Source organism: Panicum virgatum, chromosome 4K (genome assembly GCF_016808335.1).
Source record: "Panicum virgatum strain AP13 chromosome 4K, P.virgatum_v5, whole genome shotgun sequence".
Taxonomy (NCBI): Eukaryota; Viridiplantae; Streptophyta; class Magnoliopsida; order Poales; family Poaceae; genus Panicum; species Panicum virgatum.
This window is the reverse complement of record NC_053139.1, coordinates 1722387-1750338: the sequence shown is the minus strand read 5'-3', so window position 1 is coordinate 1750338 and position 27952 is coordinate 1722387. Positions and strand designations below refer to the sequence as shown.

The window sequence follows — 27952 nt, the reverse complement described above, 5'->3', positions numbered from 1 at the left end:
ATCTCCCTTCCGATCCGACGACATGCCCACGCCAACGCGGCTTCCCCGCCGTCTCCGCCACCGCCCCCCACGCCCACCTCCACTCCCCGACCAAGTCCAGACGCCGCGCCCGCCCGCAACCAGCCGTCCTCCAGCTCACCTCCATCTCCCGCCACGCGCCCGCTTTAAACTTCTCCCGCTCCTATATAAACCGCGCCACGTTCCCACTCCTCCATCGCCGAGCAAGCAACAGCCACGAACCGAGACCCCATCGCCCGCCACCGAGATCAATTCGAGCTAGACAAGATCACAGGATCGACATGGAGTACGACGAGCAGGAGTCGCCGGAGGCCGCCGCCGGGGAGGAGTACGCCACGGTCATGTCCGCGCCGCCCAAGCGCCCCGCGGGGCGGACCAAGTTCCGGGAGACCCGCCACCCGGTGTACCGCGGCGTGCGGCGGCGCGGCCCCGCGGGGCGCTGGGTCTGCGAGGTCCGGGAGCCCAACAAGAAGTCCCGCATCTGGCTCGGCACCTTCGCCACCGCCGAGGCCGCCGCGCGCGCGCACGACGTCGCCGCGCTCGCGCTCCGGGGCCGCGCGGCCTGCCTCAACTTCGCCGACTCGGCGCGCCTGCTCCGCGTCGACCCGGCCACGCTCGCCACCCCCGAGGACATCCGCCGCGCCGCCATCGAGCTCGCCGAGGGCTCCGCGCAGCAGGACGCCGCGGCGGCGGTCGCCTCCTCGTCGTCCGGGGCCGACGCGGCGGCACCGATGGCGATGGCGATGCACCACCAGCAGGACGCCGCGCCGTACGACTACGCGGCAATGTACGGCAACATGGACTTCGACCAGCCGTACTACTACGACGGGATGGGCGGCGCCGCCGCCATCGGGGGCAACGACTGGCAGGCCGGCTGGCATGTGGACGCGGACGACGACGGTGCAGCCGCCGCGGGCTGCGGCAGCGACATGACGCTGTGGAGCTACTACGACTGAGTGGCATTGGATGGAGCAGCTTCAAGCCGGATAAATTCAGCTGCTACTCTAAAGTCTCAAGCATAGGAGATTGGAAGAGGAGAAGCTGAGTTGATAGGTTTTTTTTTCCGGAGGGATGTTGGATTTAAATTCAAAGTTTGTAAGCGAGAGGAGCGGCAAAGGGCATGCAAAAAATGCACTTTTGCCGTTCTTCTTTTGCGGGAAGGAATAAAGAAAACCAACTCTGCCTAGAGTTAGTATTTTTTGTTTTCAAAGGAAGGAGAAAACAAATAGACTTATTAGTGCTTAACTCAAATTTTCAGCTAGTAGAGTTTATTTTTTTGAAAGAAAAGAGAAAACAAATAGATCTAGCTCATGTTTCTTCGTCTTCTTATTTATTTATTTGATGAAGGAGAGGAAACATATAGATTTAGTTATGCTTCTTTTCCTACGTATTATTTTTTTTCCATTTTCGCCTTTGTATTCTCAAATAGCAGTAGCAGTGTAAACTTCATGGGAGCTGTGAAAAGGAATTAACTACATATGTGAATGCAATTCAGCAATTTTTTTTTACGGAATTTGCCTTGCTTACCTCAAATTTTATGTTTGGACCTGAATCGATCATCCAGTCTTCTTATCACCTGACGGGAACAGTACTTTTCAAAGGGGCTATTATTGCAACGGTATGCCACCCTCTCCTCTCTCCTTTTTCCCATTTTGTTAATTTTTGGGGTGTAAAATTGAAATAATTTATTTTAAAAAATATGTGGTATATTTTGGATAAAGTTGTGGCCTTGTGGGCACTAATTCATCTCACCCCTATATATATAATTTCCTTTTAGAAGCGAAACCGGCTGATTTTTTTTTCTTTTTCTTGTTTCAGCACACCGGAGATGGATAGATGGTGAGAGCCAGATCTAGCTCATGTTTCCTCCAGGACTTGAGCTTCACCCATGCGGCTGGCTGACGAGGTCAGTTCATTGGCTGATGAAATGTGCTACTAGTATACCAGTAGAACTATCATCATATAGATAGATGAGCTGTTGAGCAGCAAGGGTAGTGACGTCGCGCGCCCGTGGCTCGTTGAATCCGTCGAGGGCAAGGGGACAAGATCTTATCGAAGGGCGGCGGGGATCCACGGCGGCGGCCACCCCGGAGCCGGCACAAGTTCCGGTGCGCTCCTCGCACGTGCGAGTTCTTGCGAGCTTTCAGCTTAAGATACTTGATCGGGAATCGAGCGGGTGATTAGCGCGTGCCTAATGAGCGACGGTTGGTGTCAGGCGATGCCTAATTCCGGATTAAAATAGCGGCACGGCACCGGCCCCGGCGACGCGTTTGCGCGGGCGGCGCAGCTCCGGACAAGCTGCCCATCATCCGCCCGGGACAAAACTGCCCGGCTGCTTTCTGCTCGCCCGCAGCTGCAGCCCGGTCAGGATCCATTGAATCTGCACCGAATCAGGGCTGCGCATGTGGCTCTCCAGTCTCCATACAAGCCAAGCTCACCGTCGCAGCCAAGTGGGCGCCCACCCATCCCGGTCCACTTCGCCACTCGCTGACTTTGCATCTGCACATCTGAATGCAAGCAAAATGCAAGTTTCTCAGGTCAACTTTTATACAGCTACAAGCCAACCAGAGCAGAGCCTTCCGAAGCAGAGGAATGATCTTCTGAGCCACTTGCGAGACCAAAAACCAGCTACTACTATCTATATAATAAGCAGGGCTACGAGCACCTCGGTTTCATCACGGGTATGGAGTAGAGCAGCGGAAGTCCTCACAAGAAACGAAAATGAAAAGGACTCTGGAAAGCCATGCTCCTGCCCCTTCTGCACCATGAGTGGGTGGGATCAAACTGAAGGACTGACACCAATTGTGCATCCTCCTCTAAAATGAAGTGTACTTAGTACAGTACAAACGAAGATGGTAATATGGTACTCCGTAAGTGTTAATATGCTACCCTGATACGATAAAGAATAAACCAACTCCAACGCAATGCAAGCATCGTCCTCAGTAGAGGTAAATAAATAATAAAACCCCTATGAATTATGATGTGTTGCCGGAAAAGATATATGGTGGAGGCCTGGAGCTAACGCAAATTTGCCGCCTGATAGCTCTCTCCCGCGCTCAGAGAAGGTCGTCAGACCCCATCAAACTATTACTACAGCCAGGTGCTTCTTTTGGCCATACTCCATCAAGTGCGGATACCAGCATCAGCTTGACAACTCTGCAATTCTAAACTGCTGCAAAACTGTAAAAATCAGAAGCGTCAACAAGTTAGAAAGTATTATTGCAACCATTCATCACTGCAATTGTTGTAAGTTTGATTCACAATCATTAAAAGGATTACTGTACATTCTTTTCATGCGATTTCAGGAATAATTTTGAAGCAAATCAGGCATGAGAACTTCGCAGAGAGTAACACTTGGCAGCTTGTTTTACTATGAATTACAGAAGTTCAAAACAGCCTATTTTTTCCCCTTGGAAGATAGAGATCACCTTGGTAAGACCTATCAACTGAAATGGACAATCCTAGAAAATATGAAAGCATACGCTAGTTACCAACAGCAGCAACAATGAAGCCTTTTAATCCCAAGCAAAGTTGGGGAGCATAGGAAGTATGCTTTGTTATTCTAGGTCGAAAATGACTTTTTACTGCAAAATATGCAGCGAAAAATGATAAAAACAAATTACACTTGTATATTGACTCATGCCTCTGTACTGAAATATTTACACTTACCGGGGCATTATCTTCAACAACTCTAAATTTGTACAGATAGGTTTCTTAGGTCTGCTCATTTGCAGAAAGCTCCAGAAGATACTCTGCCTCCCTCAGGAACAACCTTGTTAACTGCTTTTGCCCTCTTCGGTACACTATACATGAACGATTATTTATTTTCAACTTCCTTTTGCTATTCTCATCCTTTCCACTGAGAAAGTTCCAAGAAAACAACGTCAATAGTTAACAGATTAGGATAAGAGCTTGCATAGAGTTATGATGAAACAAGATGTAGACGACTTCATATCTTTGATATTTGGGGCTATTCACTATTGACCACTTCATACAAAAAACCATGTTCTATCCCAATAGTCATTTTCAATAGTAGCCGGTAGTACATTGCAGGAAATAAGTATATTAAAATACATGCATGTGAATTAAGATACTGAATTTAAAATAACTATCTATTGAGCAAAACCAAAAATTCATCTGCACCTCGCGTAGTCTTCTGAATGAATGGAATCGAACTCCTCAAGCAGTTGCGTGTCAGATGCTTCTGTACCAGAGCCCTCTTCAAGTTCAGCCATTCTTGCAACATGAATGGAGTGATATATGGGTTATTACTTATTCGTGGTGCCATACTAGACACAGCTATATGATCCAAAATACACCAATGGGAAAATAAAAAAGATGAGTTCATTACTTAACCCTAAGAAGATCCACAAGCAAACCCAGTGCCCCTTGATCACCACACACCTCCCAAACAGCACTTTGGATCTCTGCATCAGATGGTTCTCTATCTTCACTAGATCCAACCTTACAAGAGCAAATTCAGCGAAGGCCTAGAATCAATTTGCCAGCATAATACACGATTTGTTGTTTTTTCAAGGCTAGATGCAATGCAATCAGAATAAATTCTTTGAGCTGTTCAATTTTAAACCTACACGCAGGTTGAATAGGCCATGTAGAATTATGTGAATGCTAAGGTTAGACTAGGAAATGAAAATATTGCTGCAAAACTTGAGATCACAACTGCTTCATCAAGATTTTCTGGAACACAATTCATCAAGATTATTTACTGCATGCATAATGAATAAAGCTCCTATTCATGAATGTGGACTTCATGACACAAAATAAGGATCATGGACGTGCTGCCAAAAATTAGTTCCTCCAAACAAACGACATGAAAGGATCATCCATGGTGCGGCCAAAAACAGTAGATATATGCAACAAACTATGGAGTTATGTGCAGCATCAGTGCTAGTTAGTTTTTCAGATTTTTGGAACCTAAGGATTCCAAGTTTACGAGCCATAGGATGATGCCTGCTAACAAGACATGCCCAAATAATACATAGGTTCTGCCATTTTGGCACAACAGATAGCTATGAAAAGGTACCTATATGCACAGATAATACGGGCCTATACAGTATACAGTTATCAACAGGTCAATCAGAAGGTTGATTAGTGAAGGAAAAGTAAGCACTCATATTTGCATCAGCAGCAATTTACAGTATACAGTTATTTTTTAAGAGAAAATATAGTACACAGCAATCGACAGATCAATCAGTAGGTTTCTAACAATGTTATAGAATTCATAAATAGTAAAGGAAAAGGAAGCACTGAGCATTGCATCTGCAGCAAACGTAGCATGATGCCTCAAGAATAAAGTCTGAATCTAAATACCAACGTGATTGTTGGTGTATACTGAGCCCATGTGTATAGAGACCCATCTAGAGGCCCATGTATAGGAATTATATATACCCACCCTTTTAGGGTTGGAGGAATACATCCATTATTCCCTCCTACATGGTATCATTAACCTAGGGTTAGCCCCTCTCCTCTCCTCTCCTCTCTCCCAGCCGCCGGCAGCCATGGCCGGCCACCGGGGCCCCCTCCTCTCTCCTCCTTCCCTCCCCTCACCTCCTCCTCTGCTGCCGCGGCCGGGCCGGCTGCCGGCTCCCCTGCAGCCGCCGCCGCCTGGTTGGACCCTGGCGCCCTGGTCGTGCAGCCCGCTGCCGCCGCCGATGCGGGCACGGGGGCCGCGGCTGCAGCCGCCGCCCTGTAGCTGCCCGCGCTTGGGCCGCGCGCGCCGCCGCCCGTGCAGCCCGCCCTGCAGGGACCGCTGCAGCCGCGCGCGCCTGGGCCGCCGCTTGTCGCGGATCCGCCTGTGCAGAGCCCCCTGGCCGCCGCCGCCACCGATCTGGTTGCCCTGCAGGCCGCGGGCGTCGATCCGACTGCCCTGCAGGCCGCGATGCAGGCCGCGGGCACCGATCCAGCTGCCGCGGCCGCCGCCGCCGCTGCAGCGCACCGCGCTGCTGTCGCAGCGGGCAAGCAGCCTGCAGCCCGCTGCCGTCGCCGCCGCCGCCGATCCCGCATGGCCTGGCCTCGGGATGTCGCCGGCGGATGCGCCGCTCTCCGCTGCTGCCCTCCACGGGCAGCAGGCCGACGCCACTCTCGCCGCGGCCCTCCTCGCCGCCAAGTCGGAGGCTTCGGCGGCCTAGGAGCGGGTCCGCGTGGCTGCTCTCGCTTGGGAGCGCGAGCGCGCCGCGGCCGACGCCTCCGCTCTCCGGGTCGCCGAGGCAGAGCGCTTCCTCCGCGTCTCCTCCGGCCAGCTGCTCGTCGACCCCGAGCCCGACGCCTCTTCCTCCCACCAGGCCCCGCCCGCTGGATCTGGAGCCCGGTACGACCCGACCGACCTCATGGTCGCCCAGCTCTACCTCCAGGCCGCCGGCGTCCAGAACATCAGGGCCCTGGTCACCGTCCTCCTCGACTCGACGTCCTTCTCCTACGGACGCTGGCGGGACCAGGTCCTGCTCGCCCTCCGCCGCTACGCCCTCGACGACCACGTCCTCCTCGACACGCCGATCGAGGCGCAGGACGTGGCGTGGCTGCGCCTCGACAGCGTCGCCATGTCCTGGATCTTCAGGACCATCTCCCTAGATCTTCAGGACCTCGTCAGGACCCACGGCGGCACCGCACGACAGGCCTGAGTGGCGCTCGAGGGGCAGTTCCTCGGCAACGCCGAATACCGCGCCCTCCAGCTCGACGCCACCTTCCGCACCTTCGTGCAGGGGGACCTCTCCGTTGGTGAGTACTGCCGACGGATGAAGGGCATGGCCGATGCTCTTCACAACCTCGGGGATCCGGTGTCCGATCGGGTCTTGGTGCTCAATGTCCTGCGGGGTCTGAGCAGCACCTATGACCACCTGAAGAGCTGGATCGCCCGCCAGAGGCCATTCCCCTCCTTCCTGCAGGTCCGGGATGACCTCACCCTCGAGGAGATCACCAGGGGTCTCGCGCCCGGATCGCCCTCGTCCACCTCCACCGCGCTCGTCGCTGCTCCACCGGCTTCGTCCGCCGCTCCTGCCACCTCTCTTCTTGGTGCTGCTCCCGCCGGGCAGACCGGAGGTGGGGGGGGCGTGGACGTTGTTGGCGAGGGGGACGTGGTGGTGGTGGCCCTGCTCCTGGGGGTACCGGTACCGGTGGGGGCCGTCGGGGCGTGCCGACTCCTCCGGCTCCGGCTCCGGCTCCTGCCCCTGCCCCTGGAGGGACGCCCTGGCCATCCTTCAGCAACCCATGGTCAGGGCGCATCTCGATGTGGCCGTTCCAGGGTCCGGGAGGGGGGCCTCGTCCTCAGCTCCCACTGGCGGCCATGTTCACCGGTGCTGCTCCCCTTTCCGCGCCGTCCTGGACCCCGCCCACTCAGCCCAGCTAGCAGCCGACTTGGCCAGGGGGGTGGGACCAGGCCGCTCTGGCGCAGTCCTCCAGTACCATGGGACTGACGCCGCCGGTCAACGCCGAGTGGATCGCCGACTCGGGTGCCTCGTTCCACACCACTCCTGATGCCGGTATCCTCTCTTCTGTCCGACCCCCACACCCCTCTTGTCCTTCCTCTATCATGGTTGGTGATGGGTCTTGCCTTCCTGTCACCGCCGTGGGTTCTGCTCCTCGTCTTCCTAATGTTCTTGTTGCTCCTCAAATGATTCAAAACCTTCTTTCCATTCGCCAGTTTACTGCTGACAACTCATATTCTATCGAATTTGACTCATCTGGTCTTACTGTGAAGGATTCGGCTTCCCGGCGTCCGCTCCTCCGATGTGATAGCCCGGGCCCCTTTACACTCTTCGGCTTCCTGTTTCCGCTGTCTCGCCTTCGATTTCTTCGTCTACTGCTTTTGCCGTGACACCTTCTTCCACCACCTGGCACCGCCGGCTTGGTCACCCCGGCCGCGATGTTTTGGCTCAGCTCAGCCGTAGTACCGATGTTCCATGTACTAGGGCTCTTGCTGAGCACCTCTGTCACGTGTGCTAGTTAGGTCGTCATGTTAGGCTTCCGTTTTCTTCTTCTTCTTCGCATGTTGTGCATGCTTTTGATCTGATTCACTGTGACCTGTGGACATCTCCTGTACTCAGCATGTCTGGCTATAAATATTATCTGGTCATTATTGATGATTTTTCTCATTACTCTTAGACTTTCCCTTTACGCGCCAAGTCTGAGACCTTCCCCACTCTCCTCCACTTCTTTGCCTGGGTGTCCACTCAATTCGGCCTCACCGTTAAGGTCGTCCAGTGTGACAACGGGCGGGAGTTCGATAACTCCACCTCCCGTTCCTTCTTCCTCTCTCGGGGTGTTCAGCTGCGTATGTCTTGTCCGTATACCTCTCCTCAGAACGGCAAGGCTGAGCGGATGATTCGCACGATGAACGACGTCGTGCGCACCTTTCTGATCCAGGCTTCTCTGCCCCCGCGCTTCTGGGCTGAGAGCCTCCACACCGCCACCTAACTGCTGAACCGCCTTTCGTCCACTGCTTCTCCTGCCCCCACTCCACACCACGCTCTCTTCGGTACCCCTCCTCGCTACGACCACATTCGGGTCTTCGGGTGTGCGTGTTACCATAACACCTCCGCCACCGCTTCTCACAAGCTGGCGCCCCGCTCGACTCGTGTGTTCCTCGAGTACTCCCATGACCACAAGGGGTACCGATGCTTTGACCTCACCTCTCGCCGCATTCTGATCTCCCGACACGTCGTCTTTGACAAGTCGGATTTCCCCTACCCCACCTCCTCCACACCTTCTCCTGGCCCCGAGCTGGAGTCTCTGTTTCCGACTGACCCGGTGGTTCAGCACCGTTACCTGTCTGTCCTTTTCCTGCAGGTTTTCCCGGCACACCGGCACTGTTTCCGATGATCCCTGCTGCGCCGAGCGCGGCCCCGGTGCCCGAGGTCGCGCCACGCGCGGCGCCCGGACCTCCGGTCGTGCCGCGCGCGGAACCGGTGTCTCCCGCTGCTCCACGTGCGGCCCTGGTGCCTTCCCCTGCACCTGCGCGGTACGCTCAGCCAGTGCAAGTGTACCGGCGTCGCTCGGCACTGACCCCGGCGCCGCAGCGGTACGCTGAGCCGGTGCAGGTGTACCGACGTCGACATCGGCACCGCCTCCTGCTCCGGAGGCTCCTGCGACGCCAACACCGGAGCCGTCGCCGCCGCCGACTCCTCCGGCTCCCCTCTCGAGCCGAGCCGGAGGTGTACCACCCGCCAGTCATCCATCAGGATCCTCGGCATATACATCCCATGGTGACTCGGCGGATGACGTCTCAGGCCGCGACTCTCTCCGCCACCGAGGGAGAGACGCGGGTCTCTCCGGTACCCTCCTCTGTCCGCGACGTCTTGACGGATCCTCACTGGCGTCGCGCGATGGAAGAGAAGTACGCGGCTCTTCTTGCCAACCAGACGTGGGACCTCGTGCCGCGTCCGTCTGGTTGCAATGTGGTGACTGGCAAGTGGATCTGGACGCATAAGCGTCGGGCTGATGGCACACTGGAGCGCTACAAGGCTCGCTAGGTTCTCCGGGGGTTCACTCAGCGGCCTGGTGTGGACTATGAGGAGACCTTCAGCCCAGTCGTGAAGCCCGCTACGGTGTCCACGGTCCTCTCGCTTGTGCTCTCGCGCTCTTGGCATGTGCACCAGCTGGACATGAAGAATGCGTTTCTTCACGGCACTCTGTTAGAGACTGTCTATTGCTCTCAGCCAGCGGAATTTGTGGACTCGAGTCGACCGGATATGGTCTGCCGGCTCAACAAGTCTCTCTATGGACTGAAGCAGGCTCCTCGGGCTTGGTACTCTCGGTTCACCACGTTCTTACTGACATTGGGGTTCACCGAGGCCAAGTCTGACACATCTCTCTTCGTCTACCGCCGTGGGGATGAGGCTGCATATCTGCTGCTCTATGTCGATGACATTGTGCTCACAGCCTGCAGTCAGCAGTTGGTTCAGAGTGTCATCTCCTCTCTGCAGCAGGAGTTCGCTATGAAGGATCTTGGTCAGCTCCACCACTTCTTGGGCGTCCCTGTTGAGCCTCGCCCATCTGGTATTCTCCTTCACCAGCGGCAGTACGCATTTGATATCCTGGAGCGGGCTAGGATGACTGATTGGAAAGCCTGCTCCACTCCTGTCGACACTCAGGCGAAGCTGTCTGCTGATCTGGGTGATCCGGTGGCTGATCCTACTGACTACCGGAGTCTGGCCGGCGCTTTGCAGTACCTCACCTTCACCAGGCCGGATCTCACCTACGCTGTCCAGCAGGTCTGTCTCCATATGCATGATCCCCGGGAGGCACACCTTGCTGCGCTGAAGCCTCCTCCGCTACGTCCGTGGCACAATGGACCTCGGCCTGGTGCTTCACCGCTCGTCCTCTGCTGAGCCGGTGGTCTACACCGACGCTGACTGGGCTGGCTGCCCGGACACTCGTCGCTCCACCTCCGGCTACGCCGTCTTCCTGGGCGGCAACCTGGTCTCCTGGTCGTCCAAGCGGCAGCCGGTTGTCTCCCGCTGCAGTGCTGAGGCGGAGTACCAGGCTGTCGCTAACGGCGTGGCGGAGGCGTCCTGGCTACGACAGCTCTTGGCGGAGCTCCACAGCCCGCTCGCCAAAGAGCACGCTCGTCTACTGCGACAACGTCAGCGCCGTGTATCTCTCCACCAACCCCGTCCAGCATCAGCGGACGAAGCATGTGGAGATTGACCTGCACTTCGTACGCGACAGAGTCGCTATCGGCGATGTTCGGGTACTCCATGTCCCGACTACCTCCCAGTTTGCTGACATCTTCACCAAGAGACTGCCCTCCTCGACCTTCTCGGAGTTTCGCTCCAGCCTCAACGTAGCCGGTGGCTAGTTGTGGCTGCGGGGGGTATTAGCCCTTTATACTCTCTTTGTACTCTCTTCTTGTCCAGTCTTGAACACCGCTGCGTCGGTTGTTCAGACTGCGGGGGGTGTTGGCTTTCTTGTTGTCCAGTCTTGAACACCGCTGTGTCGGTAGTTCAGACTGCGGGGGGGTGTTGGTGTTTATTGAGCCCATGTGTATAGAGGCCCATGTATAGGAATTATATATACCCACCCTTCTATGGTTGGAGGAATACATCCATTATTCCCTCCTACAGTGATAATCTTAAGAGTCAACTCTTGGCTCAAAATACAGAGTGAAAAGCACTAACCTCTCCAAGTAAAGAAGCGACCTGTTCAAGCTCATGATCTTGCATGGCAATCGTACGTAGAGTACTCATAAAATCCTGAGAGAAAACAATTTTGTGGAGATATGATGGAACTTTGCGTTGACCGCTCCAACTATAACTAGAAATAGGACTAATATTTTTCTTGTTATCCTTATCTTCATTGGAACGAATACCAAAAAATCCATTATCAAGCAAACTTCTGGGTAGGAGACATCTCAATGCACCCTTCTGCAAATATGGAATGCAAACTAAGTGAAATTCATGATGGTAAGAGGGCTTCAACTGGTAAGTGCAGTCATCATGATCTTGAGGCATCCTGAAAAGGGATAATTTTTGAAATCGTGTACAAATTAACAATCAAAAGCAGAAAACATACCATGCCTCGATCTATACGAAAGGGCACAGGTTTTTTTCTTTCAGACATGCAAGGTAATTAATAAGAACAAACTACTTATTACTACTAGGCAATTCCAAATACCCTGGTGTCTATGGGTAAGCAGCACCAAAATATCATAATAGAAGCAATGCATAAATAGGGGAGAAGAAGGCTAGTCACTTGGCAGTACCAGTATCTCTAGTAGTCTCATCTTAATATCAGCAGACTGGATCTGTCTAAGAGCTTCCACAGGATAATGAACCTGCACTTACATCAAGACATCAAGTAGACCAGAGCTTGCTTTATTAGATACATCTTATGTATTTATGCCACAAGTGGGACAATACTGAGTGTGAACTATCTGATCCTGTAAACACACGAAGCCTTTCAAACAGCCTATCGAATAGTCATAAAGTTTCTAATTAATTTATACAAAGGATGAGACAAAGACCTGCCATTGTATGAAATTTCAATTCCTAGCTCTACTGACTCTGGAATGAATGAGAAAAACACTGTTAGTGCATCATTTCATCTTTTCCTTTAAACCTTCAACTGATATAGTGAGTTGGTACCACATAAAGTTAAGCCAAACTCAAACTCCCTCCCTCCCTCTCTTGAAAAGTTACCAAACATTTACTTGGTTAGTTTAATAGTCACAATGTTCACATTGCCACTACACAAATGTCCTCCCACAAAAGAGCCCTGACCTTCATTTATTAATCACAAAAGATAAATTGTAAACATGCCCTATAAAATTATAAACTTTTAGCCCATACATCATTGTGAGTGTTACCAGCTTACCATGAGATAATCATCAGGGTTGTTGTCAATCACAAATCCATAAAGGTACAGTAGTTCCTGTAAGTATACAAAATACAACTTTCATCAGTAAGGATACACTAGTTGTTGAACTGTTAAACATGAATGTGCATAAACTTTTCATTTATATAAGCATGATTAATGTGAAATCCAGAGTAGTAGTTTAGCATTTGCACTAGAAGTAAATGCATAAAAAAACTAAGGATCTGTGAATCCATGTACCAATCGAATTAAATAACCAGAGCCCAGTGATTAAAAAAAAAGTAGAGCCACAGAATCTACAAGAAGTGCATTACCAGTCATTTGAGGTTTTATCCCTTTTTGGTTAATTTGTCCAAATTGTAACTAAGGTCCAAGGATACAGCTCAAAAGAAATTTCTTGTAAGGGGTCCTTATAGTTCCATAAGAGACAATCAGAAATGTATCACGGTTGTGTGTACTAAAATTTTAAAAAAAAAGTGTGATAGAGAGCATAAATAAGAATGTGCAGGACAAATAGACCAATCCATTTTTTTTTTGACTCGGACCAATCCAATTCATACAATGGCAAGTATCATAAAATGGAGAAGTAGTAAAGAAGAACAAAGAATCGTGATAAACTAATAACACTAGATCTACACATATTTATGTGAGTAGTACCTCATTTCCTTTGTTGCCATAATTTATGTAGATCTCTGCTCCAGCCTCAACAGAACTTTTGTCAGCTTGAGAAAGAAATGAATACATACAATTAATCACAATAGGATCATTATGTTTTACAAAAAAAAAATCAGCTTAAAGGAAAGACACGTGATTCTTCATCATCATTTAGAGAATACATGAAAAGAAAAGTTTGGATCATAAAAGTTACCAAGCATAAGGTACATTGAAGCAGGAACTCCGGTAGCATTTCCCACAGAATCAACTTCCCATGTTGCCAGTGCCTTTACATCTACTGTATACAATCAAACTAGCTTAGAATTGGGGAAAACCGATGCTAGCCTGACAGATAAATATTTACTTTATTTATAGTTTATATAACTCCTTGCAAATACACCCACAGGCATTTCTTATTGAAAAACAGACATACGAATGCTCTGCCTACTAAACGATCTTTGTTAGAGTACATACTTGAAGAATTCTGTTTAGAACTCTTACTATGATTGCAGAAATCAATTCCTGGAACAAGGCCCTCAACCCAAATCGACTCCGTGTTACTTGATCTAGAATTTTCATCAGCAGTACTATCCTTAGCTGTGACGTCAGTTTCCTGACAAAAACAAGCAAAAGTTTTGGTAGAACATTGCATAACAGAGTCTCAAGAAGTTTCTTGAACTCTTGCTATATTATTAGGAAAAGGATGCAAAAACAATTGAGCATATAGGTACAAGTACAATTATGATATTCCTCCAAAATGGCTTCAGACTCAAATCATGACACAATGTTGAATTCAATTTCAAAACACTGCCCCAATCCTGAGGCACATTTGATGGTGGTCATAGTAGATTTGCCTACATATACAAGTGCCAAAGCCATTTTAGCCATAACTTCCAAAATTGATGTTATTCTTACTTCATCAATAAATTTAGTTTCAATGATATACGATCGTCTAATCAAACCTAGTCGCTATGGCACCGATAAGGTCCTAATCGGAAGATTAGTCAGGCGAAAAGTCCGACTAATCGTAGTTTTACCTAGTCACCTTAGTACCAACTAGGATGACTAATCATGATTAATCACGATTAGTCGGATGACTGTATGGTTTAAAAAATGTTGTTCCTAAATACAAGTCATTCTACAATTTCAAGGTAACTGCTTCCTTACATATAGCTTCCTGATAATTGTTCAGTGCCCCTTAACTTTTAGTATTTCGTGATTATTTCCAAGATGATTTGCTATTATGGACTAGAGGAAGATACTATCCCTACTAAATTAGTGAAAGCGTTGAATGAGAGTAACATAATCTTCTGCAGATGTGAGTCGCTTTCAAAAAAAAATGCCATGCATATAGCTGTATAATAGTAGAATGAAATCTATTTAGAAGCCAACTTCAGCAACATCGTTATTTAGTTTTTCTCTTGCACTTTCATTACATTCTACTACTTTTCCATCATTTATCTGTGAAATTTGAGTTACTTTCTTAAAAAGAATAATTAAAAACAATATATACTTGACACAGCAACAAAAAAGAATTTGATCCCTCAGATGTAATTCCAAAATAAGAGATAGCATAAGTTGCAGTCAATTTGCAGATTAATCCTGATAACAGATTGAATCGGATCAAAAGTAAAATACACATATCAAATAAATGACAAATGCTAGGTTGGAAAGATTGAAATTGACCTGGTGGGCGGGGAGACCAGAATCACAAACATCATCGTCGGTTCTGGTGTGCTGATCGCCACATAAACCAGGAAAAACATAAGAACGAGGCAACGGTATGTTCAGTGCTCGAGTCCAGAAGATTGAGTTTGCCCTGTCAATGAATCATAATGCTGACAGAATGAAAAGGAACTGGAGACAGGAAAACTGGGATGTCTATGTGGCATTTTCGGATTTTCCTTAGCTTTTGATTCTGTACATTTGTGGAAAGAACTAGTCCTTGACACCTTCACATTTTTTCTTTTTCTTTTTTGATAATCCTTCACATTTTTCAAGTACACAGATGACAGAGTCCCTAGCTCTGTGCTAAATGTCAAAACATATTAAACTTTTTCGCATGACTAATATGGTAATAACTCATTTGGCTTGGCTGACTCACTTATGAAAGTTGCTATATAGACCATCCAATTGCATGGCAGATTTCAAAATACAGCAGTATTTCCCTGCAGCACTACTAATTCTGGTGCAAATACGCTCCAATTTGCTATACTATTGTAACAGATGATACCTAACTAATCTACACTGTCATAAAACATAATATCAACAGAAGACCCTTCCGCTTTTTCTCTTGATTACTGTATTTGGGGATTTTGTCTTTGTCAGATTTATGTAGGTATGTCCAGCCATCAGAGTGAGGAGGTTCTCTAATCCCACGTATTGTTTACAACATTATTATTAATACAGGGCTGTCCACAATCCACATATTGGCATGATCAATCAAGATGGCAAAATGATACAAGTTTATATTATGTCGTTTCCACTTTTAGTGCAAACAATAATTATACATACCAAAGGAAGTCCTCAAACACCACCTCAGTTGAGCTGCAGAACAGTTTTGATGGCGTTAGTACTAAACAAACCAGAAAGTTTCAAGAAAGGAGTACGTTTTTCAGCAAACATGCTACAGCAATGCAATGAGCCTTAGTTTGGGAGAAAAGGCCAGGAAGCACCAATTTACTTGATGAGAGGGAGTAAAATAAAGACAGAATGATCTAAAACCTTTTTTTTCTTTTTGCTTCATCATAATATAATATGTCATCCCAAGCGATGAAATATTTATAGTTTTGGGGAAAGAGAGCCAAATGACACTTAATTGAGTAGAATAGTAGATGGCAGAAGGAAATTAAGTTAATATTTATTTGCTTATAATCATGGTGCAACCTTCTGTCAGTTTTCAGGTTTCTAACAACTTAATTTAAAGAGATAAAGATAATGACCAGGCACCTAATAAATAGATACCCATGCACCAAATAAACCAAACAACTGACAATATTTTAGAAAGACCTAACTCATATTTTGATGCCATGCAGAACTAGGAGAAACAGCTTGGCAGATAGGACCTAGCACCTATTCCTTGGCTGCATACAACAGGCCAGTATTTGAGCATAAGAAGCAATGCATCGTACAGAGTAAGAAGAATCACCAGCATTATTGCACCACAGTCAGAGCGAAATTCAAAAGGCATGAGGGCATACATAAGTATGTCATTAGTTGAGTGATGCTTAATCGGTGAATTGATGGGTCTTAAGTGCATTCTTAATCAATAACCATAAAATCATGAGAGTTGCAATAGCCAATAGGATCATTAACATACATACAAATAGCCTTTACAAAAGATATGTTAGTGCAATGAGGACTAGATGAGGTAGGTAATCCCAGCAATTCAGGTCGAGATGTACAAAAATTTATATGTTTCTATAAAAGTTGGGAACCCTTTTTTCGGGCAAAAAAAGGGGGGCAGCTGAAAAAGGCTATTCAGGTCAAAATAGACTCTAAAAGTCAATAAACTATAATAGTAACCATAAACCCCAGTAGAAACGAGTTTCAAACACCTTATAAACTAAAATACATGCCTCATAAACAAGGTATAAACTTTCCATAATTGCGAACTTTGTGATTCAACATTCATCCACTGTGAATATAATCACGATAAGTATTCCCATGAATCAATTCCAAACACCGTAGATGAACATGAGACTCCTGACATTACACAAAAGCGAGCAATGCTCCCAGAAAACACTAGTCATGCAATGTTGTTGCAGGAATCTTGTCTGTAAAATAGGTAGGATACGGTACAATGCCGTGCATTGAGGACCCACAGAATATGATTTAGGGCATGCCCATATTAAGGTTTTGCTTGCTGAAGAAATATGAGAACAAAATGACGCAGACTCACTACGAACCTTGCTGAATCATCGACATGTAAAAGCTCCTCAACGAGACCTTTAACCTTCTCATCAAATAAGGACTGCATTGACTTCCTCTGAAATAATAATTTTCTCTTAATAACCACCCAATATCCCCAAGTAAATTCTAGAAGCACCGGTGGGCACAGACGAACCTGAATCACCGTAGCCCGGTACAGAGTCGTCCCTTCCAGTTCGGCAAGCTCCTCCTCGCTGAACCAAAGGGAGCTCCCGAAGGTGGTTGGAAGCATATCCAAATACCTACAGACGCAGTGACCCAGCACTTGAACCACGGCTCAGACAACTCAGATGCGAAGGCGCGGGGGGATGCTAATTGCGGCCTTACGGCTTCCAGAGCGAGCCAGGGCGCCGCCGCTCGGCCATGAGGAAGAGCATGACGAGGAGGCGGTCGTCGACGCCTCCCTCCTCGTAGAGCGCGCGGCACCGCGGGCCGACGAGCTGGTCCTGCAGCACCCGCATCGGCGTGATGGCGAGGTCGAGCGGCACCACCAAAACCACCCCTGCACCGGCGCAGCCGCGCGCACGTCAGCGGTCGGATGAGGGCCGGGAGGGGAGAGGAGGGGAAGGGTGTGCTACCATCTCTGGCGCCCGGCTCCGGGGCGGCCGTGGAGAAGACGCCGAAGCCCTTGCCGGCGCCGCACGCGCGGATCGTGCAGCCGCGGAGGTCGGCGCCGTTGGCCTGCGGATGCGAGGGGTCGGGGTTTAGGACTTTAGGGCTTTGGGAGCAGAGGAGCTGGAGGAGAGAGGGGAAGGGAGAGGGGGCCACCTGCAGCCATTGGAGGAAGGATTCGAGCTTGGCCTCGTCGGCGGCTGCTGCTGCCATGGCGGTTTGCGGTGTTCGATGAATTGCGCGAGGAAAGCGGGAGGAGCGTCGCCGCGCGCCCGAAAACGAACCCGTTTTATCGTTTTCCCGTGTACTAGTACGAGTTTCAAATGGACGGGCAACAGATATTTAATCACTTAAAATCCTGTTTTGCATATCTTTTCAAATCAGCTTTTCTCTCGCAGCAAATAAGCACCAATTACCGGCCAAAGCCAGCCGGACATGGCCAAAGCCAGCCGGACATGTTAGTAAATATGTTCTTGTTCGTAAATATACTATATATAAACTGCTTGAATCTTATGAATCTGAGGAATTCTTGTTCGCATGGTGCCTAGCATATCGACAAAATACGCTCCGTTGTCACTGGCTCGTGTGTACAAATCATGGATTTAGTGTTCGACGAAAAGCGCCCACCACCAACACATCTCACTCAGCATGCAGGAACTGAGGAACATCACTAGTTAATCTACTGCTTTACTATAATAACATCATATATATCGGGTCCAGGTTACATTCTCTACCTTCGACTGACACTTTAATCTCAACACTCAGCTTTGCATAGCGTTACAGGTAAAGGCGGCCGACAAACTATCGAGCGAACGAAATGCTAGCTAGCACACGAGCGAAGCCCGGAGCGAGTGCGTCGTCGACAGGTTCGTGCACGACGCCCACCGTATGACGGACTCCGCCACCGCCACGTCCAGGGGCTCCCGCTCGCCGGCGCCGATCGTGTGGTTCCGCCTGCTGTTGACGCCAGCGACCCGCGACTGGTTCGTCACGGGCCTCGCTGCCCCCATGACCTCTGACATCCTCCGTGAAGTGGAAGGAGCAGCAGCAGCAGTGGCAACTGACACCCCCTGTGATGCCGACGGCTCGGGCTCGCCGCACTCTTGCCCGCAGAAGAATGAGAAGCTCGGCATGGAAGCCACTGGCAGCGTGGGGGACGCCACGCCGCCACCGAGCTCGCTTGCCTCGCCGAACGAGAAGCCAGACATCGAGCAAGATGGGGCCATGTCGGTGACAAATGCCGAGAAGGACGACCTGCAGGCGAAGGAGGGCGACCACGCCTCGTCCTCCTCCAACATGCCCTGGCAGGTGATGGGGCCGCCGGTGTTGAAGCTCACGTCCCTGCTCCGTGTCGCCAGCGGCGTGGAGAAGGAGCACGAGCCGAGGTCCTCCCTCCGGAGGCCGATCCCGTGGCAATGGCTGCAGGAATCTTGTGATTGGTCAGCGTGCTCTTGCATCCACGAATGCTCTGCGTAAGAAGATTTGTTAAGATAAAAGTCCACATGGTGATTGGTGAACAGCTACTACAAAATGGGGGGAGAAGCCATCATTGACAACAGGCTGATCTGTACAGTAAGGTCCGGAAATGATGCTATGACAACCAAACAAACCAGATTCCATGAAGAGTGGAAGAATGAATCAGCAAGCTTAAAAAGTAACATGAGCAAAGAGAAAGGGGAATTTAAAATCTCTGTACGGTAGTAGTGGATCTACCAGAACATGGCCCTACCAAAGAACGGTGATGACTGCAATGGCACTCGTCCTGTTCCCAGCCTTGCAAGATTAAATTAGGAAAACCAGCAGCTTGAGCTGGCGCTAGCACACTGCTTAGCGGAGAAGCTACAATGCTTTACTCAATTTGTAGCGTAAACAAGGCAAATTTGTTGAGGGGTTAAACAAGGCTAGACATGTTTTTGTTTATCTCAATGGTCGACAGTTCAATTGACTGAATATATATATAGTCAGTAATCATGAGTTGAGCTAAAGATATCGATGCATGAAAAGGGCAAGTATTTAAAATTGGCGGTTACGGAAACGGATCAATTCATGTCTGAATTTATAGTCAGGAATAATGAATCAAGCTAAAGATATCCATGCATGAAAAGGGCGAGTATTTACAATTGGCGGTTACGAAAAACGGATGAATTCATGTCTCACCTAGAACCTGCTTGGCAGTTAGTCGTTGCCTAGGATCGCGCCGCAGCATCCCAGTGACCAGCTCCTTGGCTGAATCAGAAACCCTATCCCATGGATCAGAAGGGAACCGCAGCTCCGTCGACCTTATACACTCGAAGATCTTCGACTTGGTTTTCCCCCAAAACGGCGGGATGCCGCTCAGGAGGATGTAGAGTATAACCCCGGCGCTCCACACGTCGGCAGCTTCATTGTATCCACCGGAAAGCACCTCCGGCGCAATGTAAAACGGGCTTCCTACCATGCCACTCAAGCTTCGACCTGACAAAAACCCAGATTCTGATTTTAGCTCCCAAAGACTAGCATTGATAAAGTGCGCCTTGTGTAGAATTGATCGGATACCAACTGTACCAGGCAGGATGTAGGTGGCGAGGCCAAAGTCCGCGAGTTTGATCGGCGAGGACGGCGACTTGCTGACCAGGAGGATGTTCTCCGGCTTGAGGTCCCGGTGCACGATCCCCTTGCTATGGCAATGGGCGACGACCTCCATGAGGTACCGGAAGAGCACGGCAGCCTCGTGCTCCGAGAAGCAGCCGCGCTCCTCGAGGCGGTGGAAGAGCTCCCCGCCGGCGCAGAGCTCCATGACGAGGTGCACGGAGTCCTCGTCCTCGTACACCGCCTTGAGGTCAACGACGTTGGGGTGGCCCGAGAGGCGCGCCATGACCTCGATCTCGAGCTTGACGCCCCTCACGTCGTCGGGGGACACGAGGCGGTCCTTGGCGATGGACTTGCAGGCGAGAGCCTCGCCGGTGACCAGGTCGGAGCAGGAGCGGATGACGCCGAACTGGCCCCACCCAAGCTGCGGCCCGAGCGCGTAGCGGTCCTCGAGGCACGAGACGTGCGCCGCCTCAAGGAAGGCCCCGCGCAGGCCCGGCGCCTTGTACGAGTTGTACTTGGCTTCGGCGGAGGCGCCGCCGCCGGCGGCCATCGCGTTGAGGTCCCACACGCTGGAATCCGGAGAGCCTCCGCCCCCAAACCACCTCCGCCGCCCCGGCGAGGCGAATCCCCGGTGCCCCAAGCGAGGCTCTCCCGTGCTCCCGAATCTGGGCGCCTCAGTGCCCTCCCTCCGCGGGCATTCCGCGCTCGGCAGCCGAATCTGCGGCGAGGAAAGCGAGAAAGGCAAGCAAGAAACCAAAAACGCAAAGCTTTATCAGCTCTCGGAGCCCCCAAAATCGCGGCTTTGTCCCGCAAAAGAAAAATGTTTCCAAACAAAAAAAAACCGAGAAACCCCGCGGGCTCGGGACCCGGACACCGACTCGGAATTCAAAATTCCCAGCACGGGGGCGACCGCGAAACACGCGCGGCCGGCGCGGCGGCGACAGAGCCCGCGGCCAGCCGCCCGAGGAAGCTCCGGCGGAGCCGGTTGGGCGAGAGGCCGCGCAGATCGAGCCGCGTCTCGCCTGAGAGGCCGAGACGGGCTGGCAAAACTGCCGGAGAAACCACCGTATCCGGCCTCGAAGATATATAGATACGCTAGAGGAAGAGACTCACCCGTGTCGCTGCGGCGGCGGCGGCGGCCGAGCGGAGTCGCCGGCGGGCGGGGTCAGCTCCGCCCGGCTCGCGGCATTCGGCCACGCCGCGGGAGGGGAGAGGGAGAGGGAGAGCTTGAGGACGAGGAGAGAGAGAGAGAGAGAGAGACAGGGGAGGGGGGGTCACGGTGTTGGTCTGTCTGCCTGTTCCGTTGGTGGGGAGGCGCCCCAACTTTTTGATAGGGGGCTACTAGCTAATTAGCAGCCGGTCTGCCTGCTAGAGTAATTAGCAGCAGCGTAATTAGGCCGCTAATCATGTGGGTAAGTTTTGTTTATTCGCGCCCTTCTTTCCATTTATATTTATTAGAGGTAAGCTTGGAGGGTTGCTCTTGTCTAATTTTCTAGTACAACCCATTACCAGTGTTCAATTTAAAAAATAATATAAATGTTAATGTGCTTGTAGATAGAATGTGTCGGATTTGAGGGGTTGTTTAGGGTTTAGGAGGGGTTGAATCGTTCTAATGTGGTTGGTCGGGTTCGATTTCAAATTATGTGCAGTGTTTCTTCTCCAGAAGATGAAACTGTACGTCTTGGGGATTTGGTGCCCTGCGTGGCTACCTGTCACCGTGTGATGCAGACCGGCCGTACCGTTAGTTAAAAACAGCACATGCACGCCTGTGCCTCCGATCCTGCTCGGGTAAAAAAAAACAGAAATTTATATATAGCACACTCTGAAACAAACAGTGATTTTGTGTGGAGCACACCGTGAAAGTTGAAATTGTCTCCGACACATTGTAAAATTGCAAGTTTGTCTCCAACACACCACGCCAAGTATATTAATCATTTTTAGCAGAGTGAAGGTGTAAAAAGACCATTTTGCCCTCGCCCCACCTGTCATCTTCTTCTTCCCACTCCGGCAGGCCACCGCCGGCGCTCTCCCGCGTCCGCTCTAGCACGTCGACCGCCGCCACTCCCCTGCGCCCTCCGTTTGCTACCTCGCAGGGGGGGCGCCCGGACCTGTGGCGTCGTAGCCTTGGACGTGGTGCTCTGCTCGGGATCGACTCCGCCACTGCCGCGGCCAACGCCTCCGCCGCGCTGTGTGCTGGAGCCTCGGCCGCAGGGACCGGGACCACGGACGACGAGTCGAGGCTCAGCTGCAGCTGCGTGTTCAGCTCTTGTCCAGCAGCTCGCCCAAGCTGTCTGGGCTGGACAGCGCGATGATCTGGACCGGGGTCAGGCAGCTGCTGCCCGGGACGTGTGCGTGCCTCCTACCCGCGTCGTCAGCCTCCAGGAGCAGGTGCAACTGCGCCACCACGCTAATGGCGAGCGCCTCGCCGGACCTGACACGGAGGAGTTGCCGGAGCGCTGAACTGGAACTGGATGTCGAATGCATCGGCGTCCTTGGCGAGCACGCCGGCCATGTTGGCGAGGAACTCCTTGCGGTTGTGCACGGCGGTGATCCGCAGGTGCAGCGAGCGCGGAAGGCGTGGAAGAGCGCGATCCACCAAACTGGGTTGGAGGCCGGGCTGGAGAGGTCGACGACTTGCACGAACATCCCCCTTCATGGCCTCCAAGATGGCTTGGTGGTGCACCTCCCCCTTCATGGCCTCCAAGATGGCTTGGTTGGTGGTCAGGTACGCCAGCTTCATGAATGGGATTGGAGCATGTCGTCCAGGTGACCATGCGGAGTTTGCCGTGGACAGCGGCGCGCGCGAGAGGCCCGGCACGAGGTTGAGCAGCTTCCGCATCGCCGTGTGCTGGAGCCTCGGGGCCTCGTGTAGGGTCGAGATGGCGGACTAGAGAGGGGTGGATAGTTTTTTCTAAAACTAATTGTGCCGGCTAACCGAAACTTATGCGGAATTGAAACTATTCGCTTAGCCAAGACTTCACGCCTCTAACTATGACTCGCACCTCAAAAAGATCCTACACAAAGTAAATGGAGTGCCAAACTAGTAAGAGCTCTCCTAACAATTCTAATGCCAAGCCACACAAGTCTAAGCACTAGTACTTCACAAACCGGGGGAGCTCCTACATAATTCTAATGAGCAAAAGTACAAAGCCAAACCTAAGCTCACTAGATGCTCAAGGATAAGGATACACAATCCAAACCCAAGAGCTCAACTTGCTTAGCTACACAATCTAAGCAAGAGCAACTAATTAAGCTACACAAGCTAACTAGTTACACTAGGATCTCTACTTCTAGCTACACAAGCAAGAAGATGATTAGCAAGCTACACAAACTAACTAATCACTAGAGAGCAACTACACAAGCACAAGGTATATATATGAATGTAAATACAAGGCTTGTGATTTGGAGAATGCAAACCACCGAGAAGAGATGAACACGTTGACACGGTGATTTTTATCCCGAGGTTCACTTGGTTGCCACCAAGCTAATCCCCGTTGAGAAAAGCTCCAAGGTTGCCGCCAATCACTCTCAAGTCACACTCTCCCACGTGGAGTGCTCACACCGAGCTCTAGCACATGATCCGGCTGGACCACTTGTTGCTCTTCACGTCTCGCTCAACTAGAGCCTAGAGGTGCTCTTCGCGGCTCCCGCGGGGTGAGCACAATACCCCTCACAATCTCTTCTCCGGAGCACCGCACAATCTTCTTGCGGGCTTCAACGGAGCATCTTGCCACCAAGCCGTCTAGGAGGTGGCAACCTCCAAGAGTAACAAGCACACCGGCTTGCAACACAATCACTTAGTGCCACTCGATGCAATCTCTCAAAGCAATCGCACTAGAATCACCCTCTCCCTTGATCGGATGATTACTATCAAGTTAGAGTGAGTAGAGGGCTCTCAAGCACTCTCACACAAGGACACCAAGTCCCCAAAGTGCTCAGCAACCTCAAATGGCTGGTCACACCTTCTATTTATAGAGGGAGGCCCCAAACTAGCCGTTACACTCAAATCCCGTGAAAACAGAGGTTTCGCGGACGGTCCGCCCCACAGGGGCCGGACGGTCAGCCATTCAAAACCAACGGCTAGAAACGCAATGATTATGTGTCAGAGTCGACCGTTAGAGCTCTTCACGGACTGTCCGCTCCATAGGGGCGGACCGTTCGCCTTTCAAACACTCTGAACACTCAGAGAGATAGCGTCTCTGGGCAAACTGAAAGTTGAGGGGCGGACCGTCCGCCCTTTACTTCGTGCAAACCACCAGAACCTACAAGATTTCTGTCCCAAAAACTTCAGTAGGAGGCGGACCGTCCGCCCCCAAGAGCTAGACCGTCCGCAGTACAATTTGGACACCCAAGACAGAACTACCAAGATTCTGCGCTCGTTTCAGGTTTTAAAGGCGGACCGTCCGCCCCCAAGGACCGGACTGTCCGCGGTTCACTTTGGACCACCATCCAGAGCCAAGAACGGTTCTGTTCAAACTCAAACGAGACAACAGCGGACCGTCCGCTCCCCTAGAGCGGACCGTCCGCAGGTCCATTTCCAGCAGAAATGTACCTCGGAAAAACGACCATAACTTTTAGCTCCGATGTCCAAATCAGATGATCTTGGACTCTATAGAAAGCTTATTCAGAGGACTACACAACACAACTGAATATTTGATCCAAAACACAATGGATCAAAGCAGTATTCCACTCCAAGAGCCAACCTAGTTTCCGGAGAATACCGAAAAACCTTTCTTACTTCCCCAAGTTGATCAACATCAACTCCAACACCTTCTCCTTTGCAAAAGTGCCAACACCACCAAGTGTACACCACCATGTGCATGTGTGTTAGCATTTTCACAATCATTTTCAAAGGATTTTCACTTGATCTCACCACGCCACTCGATCCTAGCAACATCGCAATGTTAGATCGCTCAAGTGGCACTAGATGACCGATATGCAAACAAGTTTGTCCCTCTTGATAGTACGGCCATCTATCCTAAATCCGGTCATGCACTTCTCTACACAACCTTTGACCGGTGAAATGAAATGCCCTACAAGTCATACCTTTGCCTTGTGCATTCCATTTCATCTTTGATGCCACACAAGCACCAAACTCCATCAAGCCTTTTGATCATCATCATGAGTCAACACTTGGCTTGATCTTCCTTGAATCATATGATCCACTCCATATCATCACATGACCTCTTTGATCTATCGATCTTGACCTTGCCCGCTCTTCACCATTGCCTCGGTCCATCGGTGCCAAGTCTAGCTCAAGCTTCACCGCCACGCGGTCCCTCGCTTCAAAGCCTTGACTTGCCCTTCACCATTGAAACCGATCCATCAAGCCAAGCCTTGTCTTGATCTTCTCCACTTTGGTCACATGACTCCATGTCATGTCTCATATGCAATGAGTTCTTTCATCACACTATATGAGCATAGCATCAACCTTTAGTCATTTCTCCTCCGTGGCACATGTTGCTCATACTAGTGTCTTTGTGTGGACTAATCACCGGTGTATCTCAACATAAACACTTATTAGTCCACCTAAGTTGTCACTCAATTACCAAAACCAAATAAGGGACTTTCAATCTCCCCCTTTTTGGTAATTGATGACAACTCTACAAAGATATGGAAATTAAGCATATTCCAAGCTAGCACTTCACACACGTGTAAAAGCTAACTTGGTTTGGATTTTATGTTTCTTATCCACCATTAAGACCACTTGTGAAAGATTGGATAAGCACCATAAAAATCCGACTTGGTAGTGATAACTCCCCCTACATGTGTGCCCAAGAAATTTGGTATTAAACTCACACACATGCATAAATATGAAATTTGTGGGATTGTTATCACTACTAAATGATGCTAAAGTATATAGCATAAACCTTTGAAGCGTGATACCAATTTGAGTTGCATCCTTGAAGTTCATTCCTTAGCATCAATGAGTAACTAGACATGCATCAAAAACTCAAGATACCTCATGAGATCAACATTATTAGCAAGACTCTTGATTCACTTATAAAAATAACATGTCTATCTACAATCTATGTATGCTAGTTATCAAATCATCAATCAAATTCTATGACACACAAGCATTGCATATATAAATTTTAAAACTTATGCAAATGCAAGCAAGCACATGAATATGCACATATCAAATGCAAACAACTAAGTTCATGAGCTTGCTCCCTCTACTTGTGTGCTCCTCTTGTCCAAAAATATCGATCCTCCTCAATATTGCTCATCTTGATCCATGTCCATGATCGCACTCTCATCTCATCTCCCCCTTTGTCATCCAAGGATAATTCATATCTTTGTTCATTCCTCTCCCCCTTTGTCATCAATGACCATAAAAAGGGCCGAAACCAAATGAAATTTGCCATGTGAAGATCAATGGCTACCACTTGAAATTGTACCTCTTGTACTTGTAGGGTTACCACTTTACTACCCCTTGTTGGCAATCATATGAAGCGGTTGTGGTTTGATACAAAGAGTTGGACTTGGGTAAATGGTTGAGTCTTGAATCTTCATTTTTGATGGACACTTTCAATTTGATTGGAATTGACACCACTTGTAACAACAACATGTGGAAGCATGAAGACCACCTTGAAATGCCACATGTAGGATCCTTGACCTTGATACCTTGTAGTGGGGCTCCTCCACCTATGTCAAAATGTTTGTCAATCCACTTGAACCTTGAGCTCTTTTTGGTGAGGGTAGCTTTCTTGATTTGAATTAATCACTTAAAGTTGAGGATCACTTGTGGAACCACCATTGTTGCACTAGATCCACTTGAATGAATATACCACTTGTATGATCATGTGTACCAAGTGTAGAATATAATACCACTTGTAGGAATGATGATAGACCACTTGATGAATTTGACAAATATAACCAATTCTTGAATTAGATTATTTTCATGAGTTTCTTTCTCTTTTGACTTGATCTAGATTACTTGCCCAAATGATCTAACTCGGTTTGAACCAATGACAAGCTTCTTCACGCATCATTCTAAAGGTTATCTTGACAATGTTGAGTTAAACACTTGAAAGCTCATTTTCTAGATCAACTATTTGAGTTTACTAGCTCATGAACATGTCATATGTTACCAATATATCATATCAAGCATAGAAGCAATAGTGGCATCATAAAACATTTAAAATCATTTTATTTTTCATGAATGATCACTATATATGACTATATGCACTAATCATGTCCTTAGCATAGTATGAATGCATATGTCAAATAATTTCATCTTGCTATGTTGGAGTAGAGGATAGTCATTAGATTCCAATTTAGCTCTACAATAGAAATATGAAGTCCAATTAAATAGCTTGGTGAGAACCAATAAATACCAATATGAATTCCATACTTCACCCATATGAAATGAGAACCACTTATGATCAAGTGCACTTTTCTTGTTGTGGTTGGCTTCCTTCATCTTTGATCTTTGCTTTCTTGAGAGAATATCATTTGAATATCACTTAAATTATCATGAATATCTCTCTATTTGGATGTTGCTTTCTTTTCTTGATCAACCCGTTGGATGGCTTCAACTAAGCATTTCCTTGATGTCCTTTAGATAACCAATTCCTTGGAACACATGCATAAAAGCCTTCGGCTTCCTGGGCCTGCTTGAAATCCGCTGTGGCGGACTGTCCGCGATCCCCTAGTGGACCGTCCGCAAGTGCCCTACTAGCACCTTTTGTTCCACTTACTGCACATCGGAGTAACCGATGCTTATCGGATTGACCGACGCCAGGCGCGGACCGTCCGCGTGCTAGGCGGACCGTCTGCCAGTGCCATGTCGCAGTTAAATCAATGTGCCGATGCCCTTATTCCGGTGTAACTGATC

At 49.5% G+C, this 27952-nt stretch overlaps 4 protein-coding genes across 6 annotated transcripts; 1 reads left to right on the top strand and 3 right to left on the bottom strand.

The window, feature by feature from the left end:
* The first annotated feature begins 70 nt into the window (after positions 1-70).
* On the top strand, positions 71-1329 carry LOC120702455 (dehydration-responsive element-binding protein 1C-like). Its single transcript, XM_039986262.1, has one exon. The coding sequence runs from the start codon at positions 300-302 to the stop codon at positions 972-974; it is 675 nt and encodes a 224-aa protein (XP_039842196.1). The 5' UTR covers positions 71-299; the 3' UTR covers positions 975-1329.
* Positions 1330-2768: 1439 nt separating this feature from the next.
* Positions 2769-17849, bottom strand: LOC120702453. 2 transcript variants are annotated; one of them, XM_039986257.1, is made up of 17 exons: positions 17698-17849; positions 17508-17610; positions 17257-17431; positions 17066-17171; positions 16908-16987; positions 15514-15546; positions 14686-14818; positions 13501-13612; positions 13214-13297; positions 13003-13067; positions 12346-12402; positions 11735-11806; positions 11151-11396; positions 4370-4482; positions 4162-4254; positions 3688-3877; positions 2769-3198 (listed from the first exon to the last, which is right to left on the bottom strand). In XM_039986257.1, the coding sequence occupies exons 1-16, from the start codon at positions 17752-17754 to the stop codon at positions 3733-3735; spliced, it is 1674 nt and encodes a 557-aa protein (XP_039842191.1). In that variant the 5' UTR covers positions 17755-17849; the 3' UTR covers positions 2769-3198; positions 3688-3732. The 2 variants fall into 2 exon arrangements, with proteins under 2 accessions (XP_039842191.1, XP_039842192.1); XM_039986258.1 differs by having other exon boundaries at positions 13214-13294.
* Positions 17850-18199: 350 nt separating this feature from the next.
* On the bottom strand, positions 18200-21407 carry LOC120702454 (calcium-dependent protein kinase 17-like). 2 transcript variants are annotated; one of them, XM_039986259.1, is made up of 4 exons: positions 21226-21407; positions 20086-20830; positions 19699-19995; positions 18209-19009 (listed from the first exon to the last, which is right to left on the bottom strand). In XM_039986259.1, exons 2-4 carry the CDS (start codon positions 20660-20662, stop codon positions 18366-18368), a joined length of 1518 nt encoding a protein of 505 aa, XP_039842193.1. In that variant the 5' UTR covers positions 20663-20830; positions 21226-21407; the 3' UTR covers positions 18209-18365. The 2 variants fall into 2 exon arrangements, with proteins under 2 accessions (XP_039842194.1, XP_039842193.1); XM_039986260.1 differs by lacking the exon at positions 21226-21407 and having other exon boundaries at positions 18200-19009; positions 20086-21105.
* A 964-nt stretch (positions 21408-22371) lies between these two features.
* On the bottom strand, positions 22372-22951 carry LOC120704785 (scarecrow-like protein 3). The gene is made up of 2 exons (XM_039989317.1): positions 22575-22951; positions 22372-22543 (listed from the first exon to the last, which is right to left on the bottom strand). The coding sequence occupies exons 1-2, from the start codon at positions 22949-22951 to the stop codon at positions 22372-22374; spliced, it is 549 nt and encodes a 182-aa protein (XP_039845251.1).
* Between the last annotated feature and the right edge of the window lie 5001 nt (positions 22952-27952).